The following is a 20176-nucleotide window of genomic DNA, read 5'->3' on the forward strand; positions in this document are numbered from 1 at the left end:
AAGTTAATGGAAAGGTCTTGCATGTCTCGTGTCAGAGAAGCCATTCTTCTGATACATTATGTAATGATGGCATTCCAGAGAAACTGGAAGGTGAACTATTTTATTGCTTGGTCTCTCCTGAGAATGCTAAACTGTATCTTGATTGGAACTTAGTGCAAAACATTGTTCTTAACAGTACAGTATTTTTTTAGACTTACCTCATTACAGTTGCTGTTAGATTTATACTTAAAGCTAGTTATTCTATATGAACTAGACTGAAAAACAGGTGAAACCTCAGTTTCTCTGTATTTTTTATGTGCTACACCCACGCCTGTACAAAAGAGTGATTGTTGCTGTTGTTGCAAGTCCTACTTACCTTTAAAGGAGAGATGCTTTAAATTTGCAGTGAAAAGGCATTTCCTCTAGTGATAACTTGTAAAAAGTTATTTGAAAAAGATGTTTCTGAACTGATCATTTCTTGGGAAGGATCTGGGAGAGGTCAGAATGTTAGTTCTCACCAGGTTACTTGCATGGCATTCCCTTCTCTGACACCCTGACGAGCTGTAAGCCATAGGGTTAAGAAGAAACAAACCCTCCCATATATTTGCAGTGATCAGGCTAGGAAATACTTGTGTTGAAATATCTTGGAATTTTGTTTTTCAGAGAGTTTTCCTTGAAATCAAGTGAATAATTTAGTCAATGTACAGAAAAGTACTTTTCTGTACAGTTCATATAATTTTCATTCTCTTTTTTAAACTTACGGGTTTCTATGTGGCTCAGTGCAACTGGTAGCAGTAAGTGGTATAGGTTTTACATCTGGTAAAATGTTTCTAAAAGCAAACTATTAATGGCTAAGTAAAGGTGAGTCTGTGTCAGGAAGAGAGGTCTTCTAAGTCCATTTAGTGATCATGCCTTGTTTGTTGAATCTACTTAATGATTCCGTGTGACTTCCCTGACATCATCATAAAGCCCTGTTGAGCTTCATTGTCCTCGCAGCAAAACCAGGGGAGCAGTGACTATCTGCCTCACAGCTTGTGTGGGTTAGCCTTAAAGCAGTGAAGGTGCTCCATGAATGCACAGAATTACATGCTGCGTACAGTTTGCATATGAGATGATGCTATCATCAGATGCTTGGTATCCATGTTATCGCTGGGGAAGAGCATTTGTCATGCAGTCACCTTATAAATGAGCATGATCTTTACCTATGCTAAATTTAGTAATACTAATGTTGATTGGTCTGATGTGTGCTACTGTATTATTTGTTCCGTGTATTTAAAATCAGACTGTCTGGCAGGATCTCAGTGGTCCATCATGGTGGACCCAAGTGCTTCTCTTGGAAGTACACTGGATTGTGAGGCAGCGTGGAGCATTTCTGCTGGGCTGGGGAGCAGGCCGGGGGCTGCAATAGGGCAGGTTCAGCTCCCTGTGGCACAGATGTGTAGCACTTGTGTCATAAACAAGGTGTGTGAATGGCAATACTGAAGGAGGTGGTATGGAGGCTAAGCATCATCTGCAGCACGGGGGTTAACATGGCCTCCTTCATCAAGGAAATACTTATTTTCACTGCTCTGAGAAAATTGCCTTTTAAAAAATGAATCTGGTGTCCAACAAAATTGTTAATGTATGGATGCTTGTTGCTTTTTACTTTGATTAAAAATGAGCTGTGCAACGTATTAGGTGCAGTATGGTAGCCAAATTCTACTTCAAACTGTGATGTACAGTTTTAATGACAGTTCTGCAAGGGCCAATCACTGTGTATTCTTTATACAGGCAACACTTAATGAAGTATACACATTACTAATGTCCATCCTGCAGAGAAATGAGCTGTGAAAAAATTCAAGCAAACATGTTCCAACTGTTCATACAAAGGATTGCATAAGTCACACATTGTGTTTCCACAAAACTTTCCCCACAATTTGCTGCTGATCAGCATGTACTTCGGTTACTTTCCTCCAATTAAAATTTGCAAACAGACCAGCTTTCCAGTGGTAACAGAGATTCGGAGCCACGTGTTTCAGGAATGGCTGGGCACGCCACACCGATACAATATAAAGGCAACGTTAATCACCTTCTCTCTCACTTTTTAATAGCTCCCTTCTATGGTTCTCATTCTCCCTCAGTAGAGACTTAAGATTAAAAGAACTTTATTATATTTCAAATACAGTTTAATCAGTTTAATCATGGATCTCCTTCATAGCAATGGAGTGCTTATCATTCAGCATTTACAGAGAGACTACAGGGCTTATCAGGATTTCCTTAATTTTATGTCACATGTTGGAGATCCTCGGAATATATTCTCATTTTATTTTCCTCTTTGGTTTCAGCTCAACCAAGTGGTTGGTACTAAAATGATATGGGTGGCAGTCATTGGTGATTGGTTCAACCTGATATTTAAATGGTAAGAAGCTGTATTTATTCTAAAATTTGCTATCTCTATGGTTTCTATATGGTTAGCATATGTTCCTCAAGTTTGGAAAGTGTTCTGTTGATGGTGTAGGGGTAGACTTTTCCCCATAATTTAAAATACGGTTTCACGATGAAGATTTTTAATGGAAGTTTGAAATGAAATTTTGCTAGGACAAGAACCTATAGCACTGTTATACAACAATTTTGCCAGTATAGTCTTTTGTGTTCACTGTAATGTTATTGATCATGCTTTGCTGAGGTGTTCTTAGATAAAAATCTTTTTATTGCATTTCTTCTTCATTTTATTTTATTTTATTTTCTGTTAGGATTTTATTTGGCCATCGTCCCTACTGGTGGGTGCATGAAACAATGATTTATCCCAATCAGTCAAGCCCATGCCTTGAACAGTTTCCTATAACATGTGAAACTGGACCAGGTAAGAAATGTTGGAGATTGCACTGAAACATTTAATACGTATGCTGGCTTTAGGGGTAAGTAGAGGATGTGACTTAAGATGATTTTGTATGGTATTAAAAATATGAAGTAGCCTATGGATACTTAATTTCTAGAGTATATGCTGCAACCCTGGGAGGAGTTCCAGTGTTCATAACAGCAAGGTAACAGTTCAAGTTCCAGCATGAATATTTGCTGAATTAGGCCACTGGCTACTCAGATTTACACAGGTGTCTTCAACTAGCTCAGGTATGCCATAACTTGATGTATATGAAAAAAATACAGCAGTTTAGTTTGGCACGTTCCATGTAAGTGTGTTGCTGCAGAAAAAGATAAATACTACTTGAACTTGTTATCTCATGTTCTTTATATTGCAGTGACTCTTTGGGGAAAAATAATATTGAGTACTGTAAAAATATGACAATTTTGTAAAGACATTAGTATTCCACTAGCAAATAAATGCTCTATTTTTTAACCACAGTCCAAGTGATGGAAAAATGCTATGCTTTCTGATCAAGATACTGGCTCGTGCTGGTACAGAATGGGTAATCTGTTACCTGCTTGATTACTGGCAAATATTCTAGATTAGAAATAGATCAATCTGCTAAAAAAATTATATTGAGAAAACAAACTTGAAAAGTAGTTAATGTTCTTTCTGCCTTTGGTTTTTCCTGAATCATCAGATGCCTGAATAACTGCCAGTAGACATTTTCTGTATGCCTGTTACAGTCATCATTTCTAAGCTTAAACTTTTTCCTTTTTGTTTTTAACTTTTTCCTTTTTGTTTTTATTAGGGAGCCCATCTGGACATGCCATGGGATCTTCCTGTGTCTGGTATGTAATGGTAACAGCAGCACTTAGCTACACAGTGAGGTGGAAAGAGAAATCAGCAGTTACCCTTCACAGGTCAGTATCTTTCCATTATGGTAACTCTTACTGATTTCTGTTATCATGTTATGCTTTTAACGGACTTATTCTAACCAAATATTCATAGTAGGTTTTATCCAGTTTGTTTAAAAAAAAAAAAAAAAAAAAAAAAAAAACCCCACAAACAAAAGCAAAACACTGCAATGTACTTCAAGTGAAGACAAAGAATATTAAGAAAAGTTATGCATTTCTATAGGTCAGTATTTAATAACTTACACACATTACATCACGATCTCCCTGAATGAGCCTCGTATTAAAGACTGCATCAGGTCTTTAGTGTCAGAAATGTTAAATTCTGTCAATTTTTTACATGTTGGATTTTTTTCTTCTTTTTAATACTGAGTAAATTTACTGCTTCCATGGTAGTCATTCTTACCCTATTTGAAAGCAAACACACACTGCTAGCTCTTCAGCATGATGGGAAAGCCCTGTAACGTAAACTTTGGTGTCTGTGCTTTCCAAGTTTGGCAAGGCTGTCCCTGTATTAAACTAAATTAATGATATTTTGTGTTTGAATGTGCCTTTATGATGCTAAAAATGTTCAAAGCAATAGTTCTAATTTAACTTGCCTTTCATCACTAAAATATGATAGTGTCAAAACTACTGAAGTCAATTCTTGCAGCCCTGGATGTGGCTGCAAGTTAACTAACTACTCTTGCTAGTATTTTAGTACTGACTTCCAGTCTTTAGTCCTATGATTCTAAACTTCTCTACTTGTAAATCTCTGCTTGGTTAAAATATGAGCCTGACACAAATGCACCTGATATAAATTATGAGATGAAATATCAGCATTTTTAAGCGTCTTTCTTCTTCCTCCTAGACTGACACGGTCATTACTCTGGACTATTTTTTGGATTATCCAGATCAGTGTGTGCATCTCAAGAGTATTCATAGCAACACATTTCCCTCATCAAGTTATTCTTGGAGTATTTGCTGGTAATGTTGCTAATTTTTCTTTCCTTCACATATGCAAAATCCGAAAATTCTGAAATATGAGAAAAGGCAAGAGATTTTGAGTAATGCTACTCAACGTGCATTTGTTGTGGTACTCTGCAGTCTCTGGAAGATAATAGTCTCATTGTGAAATTTGCAAACTGTGTAAGGCAGTATGTGTCTGCTGTCTTTGTAGTCACAACCTGTGTAAGAGCTGCTGTTGAAATCTGCATTGCTGCGCCAGTCTTCAAAATTTTCTTCTAGAAAAGGAATGTTCAAGTTTACCTCTAGTTTTGCAAAGGTTGTCATGTGGATGATGCAGTCTGGCCTAACACGTGTCTTCTATAGGAAAAAAAAAAACAACACCTGGTGCTTGGCATTTAACACTTCTTTTCCAAACCTAACAGTTTTGAGAGAAAAGTCTTTCCATCTACCACAGAAGTGCTAAATTGTGTGTATGTGAATACATTTGTATCTATGTGTATTTCTATAAATGCATGTGGATACATATGTATATTCTGTCTTCAAAAGCCAACTCCTACAGGGGCACTGTAAGAAGTACTTCCTCAATGTTAGTGTGTTGTTCCCTGTAACACTGACTTTCTTATCCACAGGAATTGTCGTGGCAGAAGCATTTGAGCACACTCCTGCTATTCAGACAGCAAGCTTGAGAATGTACATCAAGACAAACTTGTTTCTTTTCATCTTTGCCCTTGGTTTTTACCTAGTCCTCAAGCTTCTTGATATTGACTTGCTGTGGTCTGTCCCAAAGGCCAAGAAATGGTGTGCCAATCCAGACTGGATAAACATTGACACAACTCCCTTTGCTGGACTGGTGAGAAATTTAGGTGCATTCTTTGGCTTAGGTATTGGTATTAATTCAGAAATGTTCATCACCAGCTGCAAGGGTAAAAACAGCTGTAAGATAAGTTTCCGCGTATTGTGTATAGCTGCTTCTTTAGCTACACTACAGCTGTATAATTTTGTTAAGATACCTACTCACACTGAGTATTTGTTCTACATTCTCTCTTTTTGTAAGAGTGCAGCTATGCCTCTGACTGTAGTCGCCTTGGTTCCATACTGTGTCCACACGTTAATGAGGACAACTGATAAGAAATGTAATTAGATAAGGTTTCCAAATGGTTGCAAGTGCAAGGATATGAACTGTTCAAGAGCCCTCCACAAAGGCAGTTCTAACTCATGTTAACCAAGGGGGATGCCACTGCACCTTTGATGTGCTCCTGGTAAGTAGTCTGTATATCCCAAATCAGTGCGTTCAAGAATGGTTTTGGCAGCTCAGAAATATTAAGTAGTTGCTGACTTTATTCCTAGAAGCATTGCAATGAAGGATGCTGCAGTATGGTTTTCTTAAAGTAAAGTATAATTGGCTAGCTTTATTCAGCTACTTGGTCACCTTTTTGTTCTGTCCATTGCCAACTAGATGGTGCTTTGGGCCTCAGTGGTATATAGTGGTACACAATATTTAATTTTTTAACATGTAGATGTGTGCTAAACTGCTAGCTAATGGAGTGACAGTATTACACCACCTGCAACTGTACAACTGTCCCCGAGCACTGCGAAAAAAAACAATGCAGTTATCAGGAACATTTCTATAGGTCTGTCTTCTTGCGCTTCCCGAGCTAACAGCTTCTGCTTAAGCCAGATGCAAAAAAAAAAAAAAATAAAAGAAAATTTGTTCCAATTAGACTCTGTAGAATATATTGTTGCATTACTGTGACTTTTGAAATTTTTACTTTTAAAAATGATCATATAAATCATGAATGATAATGACTACACTTTTGATGTTGAAAATACATGAGTTTGATGTAGTAAATATTGTACTGCTGCACGTCTACATAGAGCAACAAATATAGAAAGCTGTCAATCACTAAACTAGCTCAGCATACTCCCTCAAGAATGTTGTTCTTGCTCCTGTATTGCACGTGTAAATTAGTTTAATTCTGTCATTTCAAGAGTCACACGTCAGAATCAGTTACTGCTTCTGAAAATCATGAAAATGGGATTGAAGAGTAAGCTTGGCTTATACACAGAAGTTACTAATATGCTAAATGTAAATTTATTACGTAGAACTGGCATTCTATAAATGGAAAGCCACATGCTTTCCCTTTTTTCCCTTTTTGTTCACTATTTGTCACCTACTGTTGCGTATTTACTTTCACTGCCCAACCTCTAAGCAATATCAGCCTTACAATACTGAGTATGCATGCAGCATAAGGCTATAAAACAGGTAATGAGGGCTGTGTGTGTGTGATCTGATAGCAGTACAGCTTAGAAGATGTTAGCATGGTAATGCTTTGAACTTCCAGTTAGTAGTGGGATGTAAATAATCTTATTTAATTAGGAAAACGAGGCAAATTTTATTTGTCCCTTGGGAGTTCACATGATACAAATTTCAGGGACATTCTTTCTTAAAAGCCTTCTAAGACTACTTTTACATTTTAAAAGTTTTTAACAGTCTGAAGAGTGCTCTGCTTTACATAACTGCCATTGTTGTCTTTAATGATTCTCTGAACTCTTCTCTCACAGCATGTGGCTTGAAACCAACCTTATCTATAATTACGAGTCTTTAAAATTTAAGCAAGTATGACTAAGCTAATGGGACTGGAAACAAATAATGAAGAACTAAAAGACAGCTCTGGCAAAGATTTCTCCTACATTCAGTTTGCTCTTCAGTGCTTGGTTATTCCCTAGTAGAATGTAACGTACAAAGCAATAGAAGGTTGGTCTAGCTGTCCTTCTGTCTGTCTATCCTGGCCAGCAGTAGGAGATGCTCTATACATAGCAATCATCCATCTCTAATTTTTTTCTGAAACTACTGAAATATTACTAAAACTAAGCATGATGGGAAAACTGAATAAATGCAGTTTAGTTTCATTTTACCTATAACTTCATAAGTTAAACTGTTGATATGGCAGTAGAATAGGCATTTTCTGAGCAGCTGTAGTGTGTTGGGCTACAGAGTTTTGCGCTTCTGCCTTAAAGAATCTCAACAGAGGGCTCCCAAAACTTCAGATTGGCTAGCTCTTTCTAGAGTGGTGGGATAAAAAATGTCAGATCAATCTTGAGATTTTGACAGAATTAGTAAATGAGGAGTTGGCCATTTCATTGATACAGCAAAATAAGTCTATGTGTCCCTTAGGCTTTAGTGAATTTATCACAGTTGAAAATTACACCTCAAGCCTTCTTTAATAAGGCTGTGGCAATTTAACTAGGAGCTTTCAAGTTGTTAAACATTTAAAGTATAACTTCATCAGGCTTTTGTAGCTGTTCTAAATTAGCTTTCTGTATAACGAGAAAGCGCTTACCTGATTCTCTTGCTCTCAGTAATGGGGTCCCAGGAGAAAGTTAATCTTTTATTCTTGACTTAGAAGTCTTCTAAATGGGATAATGCAGTGCCAAAAGTCCTTCTGCAGAAAGATCCTGAAAGATTCTTACTAACCTGTAGCTGAATTATGTGAAGTAGCAGTTGAAAAGGCAAATGATCCTCACTCCTCCTACAAACTAGCTCTCAAGCTGGCACTGCATCCAGTTCACAATGCTTATTTTCACCAATAAGCAGCTTTTCTCTTCCTCCCTCTCCTCCTTCCTGCCTAAACATTCTTCCCTCTGCTAATAAGACATGTCACTCTGACTGCACCTTAGTCCCTTCACACAGGTACTAAAGGAATTTACAATCAACTGGTTTCAATTGCACACAGCTACAAAATGGCAGGAGGTGGCAACCAAGAACGGGCGGGAGCAATGCAACTTTTGTATACTGTGAGTACCTTCTGTTAGCAAGTACGTCTGTATAATACATAACTCCCAATATGTATTAGTCACCTAAAAATAGTTACCTCACTGAGAAGAGCAGCTTAATTAGCAATTGTACCACCCAGCTGGGCCCAGGCTAGCATAGCTTCATTGGCCTTCTCAACAGTTCTGTACTGCAGAGCGGATCTTTGCTACAGACATTAGCTAAATACACTTAAATATTTGCTGTCTGCTGTGGATACTGAAAGGGTAAGAGATGCTAATGCACAGGGCAGTAAGAAATGCCAGTCATTCTGTAGATAGTTTCACTCCTGAGTCCCCACACCTAATTACTGCTTTGAAACATAAAAAGGCTATGATAATTAAAACAGAAGGTTAATAATGAACTTCCTTGTTCATTTGCAGTTAGTGATCAGAACACAAATTTCTTTGGGACAAATAGCACTTTAAAGTCAATTATGTGGTTTCACAAGATTCTGATGAAGGCATTCTGTAAGTGGAATTGCATAAATCTGGAAATTATTTTTTGCTGCATGGAATTAAGACATGGATCCTACTGAAGTTTTCAACCTTCCACCTTTATTTAATTTTTAGCAGTTGTACTATTCCATAGTTTTATAATATATAGTTTTATGGGGTGACTTGTTACAAAGTGGGGGAAATCTACACACATGAACTGCAGATATCAGGATGTTGAGAATTACTTTTCCAGTTAATACTCTACCTTTCCAAATCAAGATTTAAATTTTAATACTGTAATTTGTCTCAGTATTCCCAACCAATACTTAGTAAACATATTCCAGGAAAAAAAGTAGTAGTACTTATTTAAAAAACTTTTACAGATACAAGTCTCTGGCAGAGGAAGATACTTCCTGATCTCTGTTGTTCTATTTCTTAGATATGCTTCATACAAACAGCTAGTTAATTATGGCTAAAAATTAATAATTTTTTTCACTTTTACCATTTCTGTAAAAAATAATTTCCAAAGGCATTGCTGTGCCTTCTGAAGAAAAAAAAACAACACATTATCTATCATTGTCTCAATAGAAGTGATTTAAATAACTGTGCCAAACACTTATCTGTAGGATTTTACATTGATTTATCTAAAGCGTTTGTTGATATTCAAAATCTACTTGGCAGCTTTGGTCAGAGCAGCGTGTAGGAGAACTGAGACTTACCAGGCTATATTCCTCATCTGAGTTATTTATTTCCTTACTGTTGTGAAGCTGCCTTCTTTGTGAGCACTGGTTTTGCTGGAAGGGTACTGCTACGTCAAGCTGAGGGCTCCATGTGTTCGCTCTGTACCCAGGGGCAACCTGGCCTCTTCCAGCATCACAGCTGAAGTAGGCGTGGAATGAAGTGGTGCAAAGGGTCAAGGCTTTGTACCCAGGAGGAGGGTATCTATTATAATCCTCACTAGAGCAGAACATCGGGAGGAATTTGAACCCTTCAGTAATACACTTTTGTGCTTGGGATTGTTTTTTAATTCATACAGCTTACCTCAAAAAGTGGCAGTTTCCAGGACATCAGAATGGATTCTTCCTTGACTGCTAATTAAGGGAGGGACTGAACTGTACAGTCTGACTGCAGGCGGTGCCAATTTCCCAGCTCACCAGTGAACATCTTCCTATTTTCAGGTTTTCTCTCCCTTTGCAGTTGGCTGAGAACTATTTCCTGAATGCATTAGCCTATGCTTAACCCCCTCCATGTGCCCAATCAACTGCTTAACCAGAAAGCTACATAGATTTAAGTTACTGTGTAACTCACAGTACTGCAGAGCACTTTTTAGCACTGAGGGGTATCAACATACACATACCTACTTCAAAGTACTCGTTCAGATAAACAGTCTTTGAAATGCAGCATCGCAGCAATTCAGCTAATTGGGGCTCCAGTGGTAACGAGCTTATAGTATGCTCCTTCCATTGCCATCAGTTCATCATGAGTGCCCCTTTCAATGATGATTCCTTGTGACATCACAGCAATGATGTCGGCATTCTCAATTGTGGACAGGCGGTGGGCAATGACAATGCAGGTGCGCCCTTCTCTGGCCTTATCCAGTGCTGCTTGCACAGTCTAAGAGCAACAAAGAAAGCATCAGAGTGAAAATGGGCAAATCAAATTGGGGCTCAGAGCTGGAGAGATCTGATTGCTTCAGACTAATTAACTATATTGTGCAATATTTGTACTAAAAAGGGAAAGGTAAAAATACAGTAAGAATCAAACTGTAAGGAAAGTCTTTTTTTCAGCTGACACGCTCAGCTTGGATGTGCTTCTAAATTTCTACCAATTCTCTAATATCCAAGTGAGTGTGACCAAGCCAAGGAATTTATTGTCCAGCTCTCAGGCCCTGCACTGCTGTTTTTATTGGATATTCAGACTCATCATCAGATGCTTCTGTGGTGGTTTAGTTTGTTTTTATGTGCAAAAGCTGTATTTATGACAGATTCCCACTGAATGCTGTGAAACCCAGGGAATTACTATGCACAGTAGACAGAAAGTACTGCTTCTTAATGATAGTTTAAGAGTCTCTGTAGCTGGCTATTGACTTTATAGCCATACTTCCTCGATCTTTCAAAAAGATCATTAAAAGTGTAAGTGCTGAATTAGCAGTGGTCATGTAATGACCATTATGCTGTGGTAATGTGATCTTTGTACAGCAGGATGTCTCCACAGATCAGAAGGTGGCATTGTACTTTGTAAGCCATTGCATTAATTTTCCCTTATTTCTTATCATTGCAAACTTACCTTTTCACTTTCTGTGTCTAAGGCAGATGTAGCTTCATCCAATAATAAAATTTTTGGATCTCGTATGATGGCCCTCGCTATAGCAATACGTTGTTTTTGCCCACGAGACAGCTGAGATCCTTGAGCACCAACGTTAGTTTCATATTTCTGAAAAATATGCCAAAGGAAGATCTTTATCTAGCTGTAAACAAACAAGTGCACAAGCTCAAGGAGCAGCGGAGGAGAGAGGCGGGAGTTCTGACCATTGCTGTCTCCTCCTTAAAGAATCTGGGAAGACAGAAATACTTTAAGAGCAATACAGATGTTCAGGGAGATATCTTTGAACCATGTTTTGTAGTATGGTAAAAGGCCTGAAAAATTTGATGGCAAGATGATGATTGATTTGTGTGAAGCAAAAGAAATCCCTGACCTAGATTTGGGAGAAGAGGCTAAAAGAGACTGTGGGGCTCACTGGACAAGAGCTTTGTTTGCGTGCATAAATTATATACGTATCTTTCATGTTCTTATCATTTATGTCTGTATGATTTCAGTGCATTTAAATACCTCCCCCGTGTGCATAAGCAGCCAGCTTCAAGTGTTTTGACTGAGGTATTGTACCCTAATTGCAGGGCAGCACTCCCACAGCTGAGAACAGGATCTGTATTTCCTGTATAATACTGTATAATGCTTACCAATAATGCTGTATAATGCTTACAACACTGTAGAATGCTTTGACTGCTGAACATGATACTTCCTCTTTTTTCTTATCAATTGCTTTGAGAATCTTCCCTTTTCTCCTAATTTAGAATCATATTATTTTTAGTCTTAGAAACGTTTGCCTACTGTGTAAGAAAACAGAACAACTCACACCTAAGCTCTCGGAAACAAAGAGTGGTCTTTTCTCCTACCATTCTAGTTGTAAAGGCAAGACATAAAATATTTACTGCAGCAATTTCAAATGGTTTTGGTGCAACCCTCTGCAACGACCAGCTGAACAGTGTGCCCCTGCAGCCAAGCCTCAGGTGTACTTACTTCAGGAAGTGACATGACAAAATCATGCAGCTGAGCCTTCTTGGCTGCTTCTATGACTTTTTCCATTGTCGTGTCCTTAGTGTTACTGCCATACTTAATGTTGTCAGCAATGCTGCAGTCAAATAGCACAGGTTCCTGAGACACTACTCCAATTTTTGATCTGAGAAACTGTACATTTACTTTCTTGGTGTCATGTCCATCTATTAACTACCAGGAAATAGGAGAAAACATAAAACATCATTCCAAAATGACCTGCAAAGCCAGTTAGTTTACAGTATAAGTAAATTATTTGTTAATAAACTACAAGCAAGACTGACATGAGGTAATTTGAAGTATCTCTTACATTTGACCTCTTTATACATGACGAATACTTTCCAGCTGTGTCTGTGATCCAGCCAAACTCTATACCATCTGATTACTCTTAACTCCAACTGAACTTTTACTGCCTCAGGTTAGGCACATGTTTTGTTGCCTTGCCAGGCTTAATGATCACCACCCTTATTTTTGTCAAAGGATGAGATTCTGACTGGATGATAAAGTTTTTATAAGGAAGAGTTATAAAAGCTAGATAACTATAATCTGCAAAGAAGCTGCATGTTAAAACTATATATTAGTTAGTGAAGTTCCAGATTCCACTGCTTCAGTCAAGCTTGATTCTTGTTTGTGTTCCCGCAACATCAGCCACACATTCATACTGGAGCTACCAACGTGATTTCCTGAGGCCTTTATAATGCAGGAGGTGAGTAGTGTTCTTATTTTTCCTCAGTACATCTGAGATGATGCCCAGAGTTTGAACAGTCCTCCTTTGAAAAGGAGCTGAAAACCCAACCTGCATGTGTAGAGACACAGTGCTAGGTTCCACGTTTGGACACAGTCAGAAGAGTCCATGTAGCATTGCTGAAGACAACAGTACACAAATCATGTTTTCTCTACTTACCACACTTCCTTTCTCAGGATCATAGAAACGCTCCAGAAGCTGGACACTGGTGCTCTTACCACAGCCGCTACTGCCAACAAATGCCAATGTCTGTCCAGGCTTAACAGCTACAGTCAGTCCTTTCAGGACCTGAATATCAGGCCGCGAGGGGTATGTGAATTTACAGTTAAGAAATTCAATGCTCCCCTTAAAATCATCCTAGTGAAAAAATGAGAAACACTGCAATGATCTCAAGCTCAAAACTGAGTCATAAAGTAGAAAACAACTCCTCCTCAAATTCATTTCTTGCATCTGTTATTCAAAATGTTATAGCAGTGCTCGTGAAATTAGCATAGAAAGAGTCATTATAAACTTACTGGCACAGCTGTTCTACAAGGTGAAGTCATTAGTCATTAAACAGAAGCTCTACTGACACATCCCTGTACTACACCGGCCCGAAGGAACAAGTGGAAGTGGGATTACCTTGCCAACTAGTAAGTTACTCATTTTAATACAGATACTGTGTAAGTACAAATTTGGTGACTGTATAAAGATATTTGTGTGAAAAGTTTTCGTTTTTGTTTTAGATCTACTAAACTTTGTGATGTTAAAACAATATGTGAATTCTGGTCAATTTAATGTATTTGGGACACATATTTCAAGAATTCCTTTAAAGCTGAAAGAAAGCTAAATGAAAAATACATCTTTTTAATTTGCTACGTCTGAGTTTTCCACTGACCGAAAACATTTTCATTTTGTCCTATTCAGAATTTTTTTTCCTTCTCACAAACGCTTCCAACTTCTATATGAACTAAAAAAAAAAGCATTACACGGTGGCTGTAATAACTATCAGAAAGCAAAAGCACACTGTTTGGTGAATCATTCGAATTACTGCTATTGCAATCCACAGGAGTTTTACATAAATTCCTAATAGCCATGCTTTATGTTACTCTTGCTGCCTATTACAGAGCTCACTGCTTCCAAAAGAGCAGATGTATCAATTATTTGGACAGAAGAACCTTACTGTAAAGTAGTGATCCCCAGTGTTTTTAAATTGTTACTGCAACTTCAGTGCTTATTTTGAGCTGAGTGACATCTCATACCACTCATCTATCTCCACACTTACCCATTTTTCTCCTTTTTTGCTGTAAACACTGATTTTAGGAAGCCGATCGATGAGTTGAAACAAGCGTGCAGCAGATGTTTTGGCTTTAGCATAGTTCGGGGTGTAGGAAGAAGCTCTTCCCAAAGAAGTCCCACTGGTCACGATTGCAGAGATCACTCTGTAGGAAAAGTGAACATGGTTACTCTTGGGCAGCCATCAGGAAGCTGTGTGCTCTGCCCAAACCAGCACAAGGAGAGGAGCCTGTGCCTGGCCCCATGCAGGGTCTTACCTGAACACAAAGCTGTAATGGAGCCCCTCAGTTTGAACCAGAAAGCCTCCATATCTGTAAGATACGGAGTTGGCTATGAACACTACGCTCTGGGCGAAGCCAAAGCAGATTCCATAAACATTTGCTTTTTTGATTGCAGCTCTGTACGGCATATCCAGGTTCTTCTCAAAAGCATCAATAAACTTTTTTTCTTTCCCTATCCCAGCCACAGTTCTGATGTTAGAGAGAGCTTCACTGGAAATCTGGAGGAGAAAAAAAAAAAGAATAGTAAAATGCTTATCCCTGCTTATCTCAAGTAATTTTATTTGGAAATTGGTTTAACAATGCTGTCGTTTGCCTGGAGTTCGTAAGTAGTTTCATGGTATGACATTTCCTGTGTTTTCAGCACACGGATGTTTTTATCAAACAGAAAGAGATCTCAATATATAAACCATTACAAAGTATGCCATTCAATTTCAGGGTATTTCTTATGGTAAAAATTAAGGGTCACATCTGTTGCATTATTACACAACTTGAAGCAGAAAATAATTAGGTACAGTGCATTTGTCCAGGCTGCTTTTCTATGTTTTATGTGGCTGGGGAACAGTCACAGTGGAGAAGCTTTTTATTTGGATGCAGTGCTGGGAAATAAATTAGACAACAGCACCAGATATAATCAGTCATTGCCAAAACTGCTGAAGCACTGAATGCCCTTTTCATCCCAGCCTCTGAGTTGTTCTATTGAATACAAGCTTAAAGCTTGACTCAGTAGTAAAGTCTCTCTGTTTAAATCCCCAAATTAGTTCCAATATAATGTTTTATTACTTTTTGTAATTAAGCCATCCTGAATGTGAAACACTGGTCTGGCCATAATTCTTCGTTGGCTTTCTAGAACTGATGATAGTTCCTAACAGCCCTCACCAAAGGACCACGTGTGCCCTGTGAGCATTATTATTATTATTATTATTATTATTATTTTTGAATTCTAGAATTCTAAGGGGCACCCTGAGCTACTTGCAGAGCTGAACAGGGCAAGGGTCCCATCCACCCATTTGCTGCACAGATATGGACAAGAGGAGGCTGAAGCCATGTCTCTGAGAGCTTAGCAGGGTAAGAAGGTTCAGGTGTGGCAGGGTGGGAGGTGGGCTGGGTAAGACATTTGATGGTCAGAATTTGAATGGAGGAATGGGGAGGGTTGGCAGGAGTGAGAGATATGCAAGAATCATTTCTAGACAGGATAAAGAATTGTCTGGGAGCTCCATGGAAGGAGCTCTGAGGTTTTGGGAGAGCTTATAAAGCACACTTTTGATGCTAGAAATATGAGAGCCTAAAGAGTGGGGAGAAGGCTAGTGCATTACTCAGAGAGCTAATATCTGACATGGTCTTCCTCATGTTGCCTGTCCTCTAAATCTGTGTTTCTGATACAGTTCAGTTTCTGCCATGTTGAACTAGGGTACATGTATTTAAGAAGGATCGGATTCTGGGCAATGCACCAGAACTTACTGACTCAGAATTAAAGTCAAAGGAACTTCTGTGTTTCAAGTCAACAGAGCAGCCCACTGCTCTCCGTGGTTAGGAATGAACTCTGTGAGAATATGATGTTCCTTTACCTTCCATACTCACCCTGTCCTTATTTGGTACATGAGCTGGGAACCTGCTCAGCTAGAGCAAAATTAAATAAACCTATTCTCAGCCTAGGAGATGGGGCAGTCCTCAGGGCCTTGCAGCTAACAGGGCATGGGATGCTGCTAACTGATACTGGAGTCAGAGTAACAGGGAAGAGAGCTTTAGCCAGAGATCAGCAAACGGGCATTTACATAAAACCTGATAAAAGTGGAACAGACAAATGAGAGAGTTGTGTCTACCATCCAATAACATTTGGAAAGTCATGTGCTCTAAGTGCTTTTGAGATCAGAGTTCCCAATGGCGTTTCAGTAATTTTACAAGCTAAAACATTGCAACTTATTTGCAAAAAGTTGCTAGTTTCAATGCATTTGAATTACTGATGGTCTCAAATGTCTGGTTTTCAACTGCCCACAACTGCAAATACAAATTAGTTTTTCAGTAATGTTACCTGCCCAGTAGCTTCCAGAGCTTTCTTGTCCTGAGCAGCAAATCCTGTCAACATTTTAGCTTGCACAGCTCCAGACAGGGCCAAAAATGGCAGGAAACACATTATGACCAAACTCAGTTTCCAGCTGAAGTAGAAAGCGATAATGATGGCCACCCCAATGTTGGTGAAGGAGTTGATGATCATTCCTATCTGCGATCCAGTTGCCTTCAAAGAAAAGAAAAGGAGATGGCTGACCTGTACTCCAATTGTAATTTCAATTATTTTTAAATAATTTTTCCTGTAAAAGCTTAGAAAACTCTGAATGATATTAAAATACTGTAAGGCATTCACTGGCTGCTGACTGCACTGGAATTTAGCCAGTTCAGACATATGGCCTCCTATGAATTGTACTAACAAGACTGCAAATCTCTAGCATTCTTCTCATCACCAAAGTTTCCAGTAAGAACTGAGAAAATGCTTTCTGATGATTGTGAGAAAGATAATGTATTGAAGTGAGTCCCCTTGATTCCTTATCTAAGTACTCTTTTCAGCCCCCACCATTTATACATCTAGAATTAAATAATAAGCAGAACCTTTTGTAACTTAAATATTAACACAACAAAGTCTTAGCTGCGTTTAAATCACTAAGAAACACCATTAAAATGTGCCCTGAAAGAGGCTGTACAAACAGAAGGGGTTTGCAGCTCCTTTTTCTGGTCCTCTGGAAACTGCTGCTAACAGGGTTTTTGGGAACCTCTTCTCTCATTCATCTTTAAATTCTTAGAACCTCCAGAAATAGTAGTTTTTAAAAACTAATCCATTATCTTCAGTCAAGATGAATCAGAACAATTACTTGTAATAGAAACATCTGTCTGTTTCCTTCTTTTTTTCTAGAAAACCACTTGCATTGGAACCAAATGAAACGGTTCACTTCTAACAAAGCATCCATTCAGTGAAGTATACTAATAGCTCAGCATAATTTAATCCTCATCTCCTAAGGAATTCAGCACGTGGGTTGAGTGGGCCCCTCTCCCAAACTGGAACTCACACTGAAACTGACTGCCTGAATCCCCAGCTGGTGCACCAGCCAGTCCTGTCAATTGGTTCTTTATGTGGGCTGTCGCTTTAAATCAAAGCAGCAAGGAACAGCTTTGATACAGCATGAACAGTATCATCCTGTAAACAAGACTGGTGAACCTTATGACAATACCAGCCTGACGTGCTTTTGAAATAAACACATAAGCACTGTAGCAAAGAGCTAACTCATCTTCAGAAGGAAAACAAAGAAAGCTCCTTGATGCTAATTCCAGTTTCACTGATGGCTGATATTAATTCAATTTATTTTTGTGTAATTTTCAGGTAATACAGACACCAATAGCGGTCAATGAACTGTGATCCTAGTTATGCTTTTAGGTAAACACAGTGGTAATAGTTCCAAGTTCACAGTCTATGATAAACGGCAAAAGCTTAATTGACTGATCAAGGACTGGCCTACGCTGACTTTGCTGTTCTCATGCTCGTTAATTTCTGTGATGATGTGTCAGAATAGGCCTCCAATCTGTGCTTAAAAGAATTATGAAGGTCTTACCCCTTGGACCTGTGATGCATCCGTTGCAAGCCTCGTAGTCAGTGCCCCAGGGCTGTTCCTCCGGTCATCAAACCAGCCGATGTCTTGCCCTAGCATAGCCTGGAAACCAATTTTCCTTAACCGTCTCGTAAGCAGCTCACCAGACTTGGCAAAGTTGTATCCCTGGAGCACAAACAGTAAACAAAAAGGATTGTACAGAGAGATACACGCAGAAAATGGGATCAGAAACAAAATTTACTTACGTTGCACTGTTATTACCTGTAAAAACTGTGTAAAAAATGAAACAATTCCAACCAAGACAAACAGCAGGCAGACACCATTGATCTGGACTTTTTGTTCTTCCTCATCAAGAATGGAGAAGGTCTTCAGGGGAAAAAAAAAAAAGGGAAAAAAAAAGGATAACATAATATTAGAAGAGCCTGTTTTTATAAGACCACCACCAAAGGAAGTTACAAGCTGAGCCCAAGGGAGAGGACCGCATTTGGTCTTATTGGCTCAAGGACAAGTTCTGGTGACCTAGGAACTTACTGCTCTCCTCTGAGTTCTGGCCAGGAGGAGAGGGGACAAAAGGAAGGCTTATTCTGCTGCCTTTGGGCAGACGTGTCTTCCTAGGAGGTGAAACATCTGTATGTTCATTGCTGTTTACAAAACCATTTGTTCATGACTCTACTGCTCCCCCAAGAATCACAGTTACCACACAGGGCTCTCCCTCCCCCCTCACAAATGCCAACTTCCATATTTCTCTAGGCTACACCTGGGTACAGAATATTGATTTTTTTACTCCTCTTAAACAAGTTTGTTACAGTCTCTGTTTGCATATACTGATTATTTTCCGTCCATGCATAGTTATAATTAATCACACACACACCAAAGGTCAATAACCAGAAGGGCAATAACATTAATGGCATAGAGACAAAGCAACTACAGTAGCCTCCATACCTCCTCTCTAATCTATGACAACTGTAACCTTATTGAGCCATACAAAGTACTCATAAGCAATTACACCTTAGGATGGCTTCTTGCATAACACTAATCGACGCCATAATTGCTCTAAGTAGGCTTCAAACGAAGCCAGTGTCTTTTACTGAAGGTGTGTGGATACAAGCCATTTGCTCACTGATGGCTACTTGAGGAAGAGCTTTAGAACTTAAAGCAGAGCCCCTCCATCCTCATCCACTCCAATCTCCATTATATTTTCCTTTTATCTGTTGTTCTTTATACCTATCTCATCTTTTCCAACAACTGCTGGTGTTACTGGCTGCTGCTGAAGCAGTGGAACACATCTAAGAAGCCATTTCTACCAATTACTTTCCCTCACAACAGTTGATATTTATGTCAGTTAACCTACCTGAACTGCTGAACTGCTTATGCTACTTGGAGGGATAAGCCACAGCTCGTGGCTGTACTTCTCCACTAATGTTAAATTCATTCTAATTGGATTTCTCTCTTGCTATAAATTGCTTAATCTCTCACCTTCTCAGCCTATCCTCTGCGCAGCTAGAAAAGCCATGCACTGAAGTACATGCCTACGCTCACCCTAAACTGAGAACGGTAATTGTCCTGCAATTAAGAAGCAACAGTGGTTGGAAAGAGATCTCTGTACTGCAAACAGTTCAAACATATTTCCAATTGAATTTCACTGGAAAATGATTAATTTCCCATGCTTGGACAGTTTCACAATGAGAACCATAGAACAGCTGAGAAGAAACAACCAAGTGTTCCCTGTTGTAAGCTTCTGATTTGAACAGAACAACTAAAGAGAGACATGCAGTATTATCCAGCTCTTCGCTGACTTCTTAGGACTAATTTTTTAGCACCTTCAAAAGGCAGACTTTGCTAAATTCACTCTTTCATTCTGCAATTGTAAGGACTTTTTCCCATTGTTTCTCTAGTCTATTATTCCCACAGCATGAGCCCACATACCTGGCACAACATCACTGCAGACAGTCAAGCAGTTTGAAAGGCAGATGCCTGTTCCATCTGCCTGCCTTCCTTGGCAGCAGGCAGAAATTTCTTAA

At 38.9% G+C, this 20176-nt stretch overlaps 2 protein-coding genes and 1 long non-coding RNA gene across 7 annotated transcripts in view; 2 read left to right on the plus strand and 1 right to left on the minus strand.

The window, feature by feature from the left end:
- Window positions 1-2159: 2159 nt before the first annotated feature.
- Window positions 2160-6156, plus strand: G6PC2 (glucose-6-phosphatase catalytic subunit 2). Its single transcript, XM_052675017.1, has 5 exons — window positions 2160-2377; window positions 2712-2821; window positions 3633-3744; window positions 4586-4701; window positions 5313-6156. The coding sequence occupies exons 1-5, from the start codon at window positions 2160-2162 to the stop codon at window positions 5822-5824; spliced, it is 1068 nt and encodes a 355-aa protein (XP_052530977.1). The 3' UTR covers window positions 5825-6156.
- Window positions 6157-9029: 2873 nt separating this feature from the next.
- Window positions 9030-20176, minus strand: part of ABCB11 (ATP binding cassette subfamily B member 11) — a 45165-nt gene continuing 34018 nt past the window's right edge. For 4 of the 5 annotated variants that reach the window (XM_052674968.1, XM_052674970.1, XM_052674969.1 and 1 more), the window contains 9 exons: window positions 18417-18521; window positions 18159-18320; window positions 16592-16795; window positions 14539-14780; window positions 14271-14427; window positions 13166-13363; window positions 12229-12435; window positions 11218-11364; window positions 9030-10545 (listed from right to left, as the gene is read on the minus strand). In XM_052674968.1, coding sequence (XP_052530928.1) covers window positions 10345-10545; window positions 11218-11364; window positions 12229-12435; window positions 13166-13363; window positions 14271-14427; window positions 14539-14780; window positions 16592-16795; window positions 18159-18320; window positions 18417-18521 — 1623 coding nt within the window. In that variant the 3' untranslated portion in view covers window positions 9030-10344. Of the gene's footprint in view, window positions 10546-11217; window positions 11365-12228; window positions 12436-13165; window positions 13364-14270; window positions 14428-14538; window positions 14781-16591; window positions 16796-18158; window positions 18321-18416; window positions 18522-20081; window positions 20175-20176 lie in introns of those variants that run through there. The other variant, XM_052674971.1, reaches the window with a different exon arrangement.
- Window positions 12432-18323, plus strand: LOC128076813 (uncharacterized). Its single transcript, XR_008204661.1, has 3 exons — window positions 12432-12967; window positions 15507-15627; window positions 17465-18323. It is a non-coding gene; the product is annotated as an uncharacterized LOC128076813 (long non-coding RNA).

The sequence above is a fragment of the Tympanuchus pallidicinctus genome, unplaced genomic scaffold (assembly GCF_026119805.1).
Source record: "Tympanuchus pallidicinctus isolate F22 unplaced genomic scaffold, pur_lepc_1.0 scaffold15, whole genome shotgun sequence".
NCBI classification, from domain to species: Eukaryota; Metazoa; Chordata; class Aves; order Galliformes; family Phasianidae; genus Tympanuchus; species Tympanuchus pallidicinctus.

Coding starts and splice junctions, on each gene's coding strand:
- G6PC2 (XM_052675017.1), top strand. CDS start 2,160: ATGGATCTCCTTCATAGCAATGGAGTGCTTATCATTCAGCATTTACAG. Junction 2,822..3,632: donor AACATGTGAAACTGGACCAG/GTAAGAAATGTT, acceptor TGTTTTTATTAG/GGAGCCCATCTGGACATGCC. Junction 3,745..4,585: donor TCAGCAGTTACCCTTCACAG/GTCAGTATCTTT, acceptor TCTTCCTCCTAG/ACTGACACGGTCATTACTCT.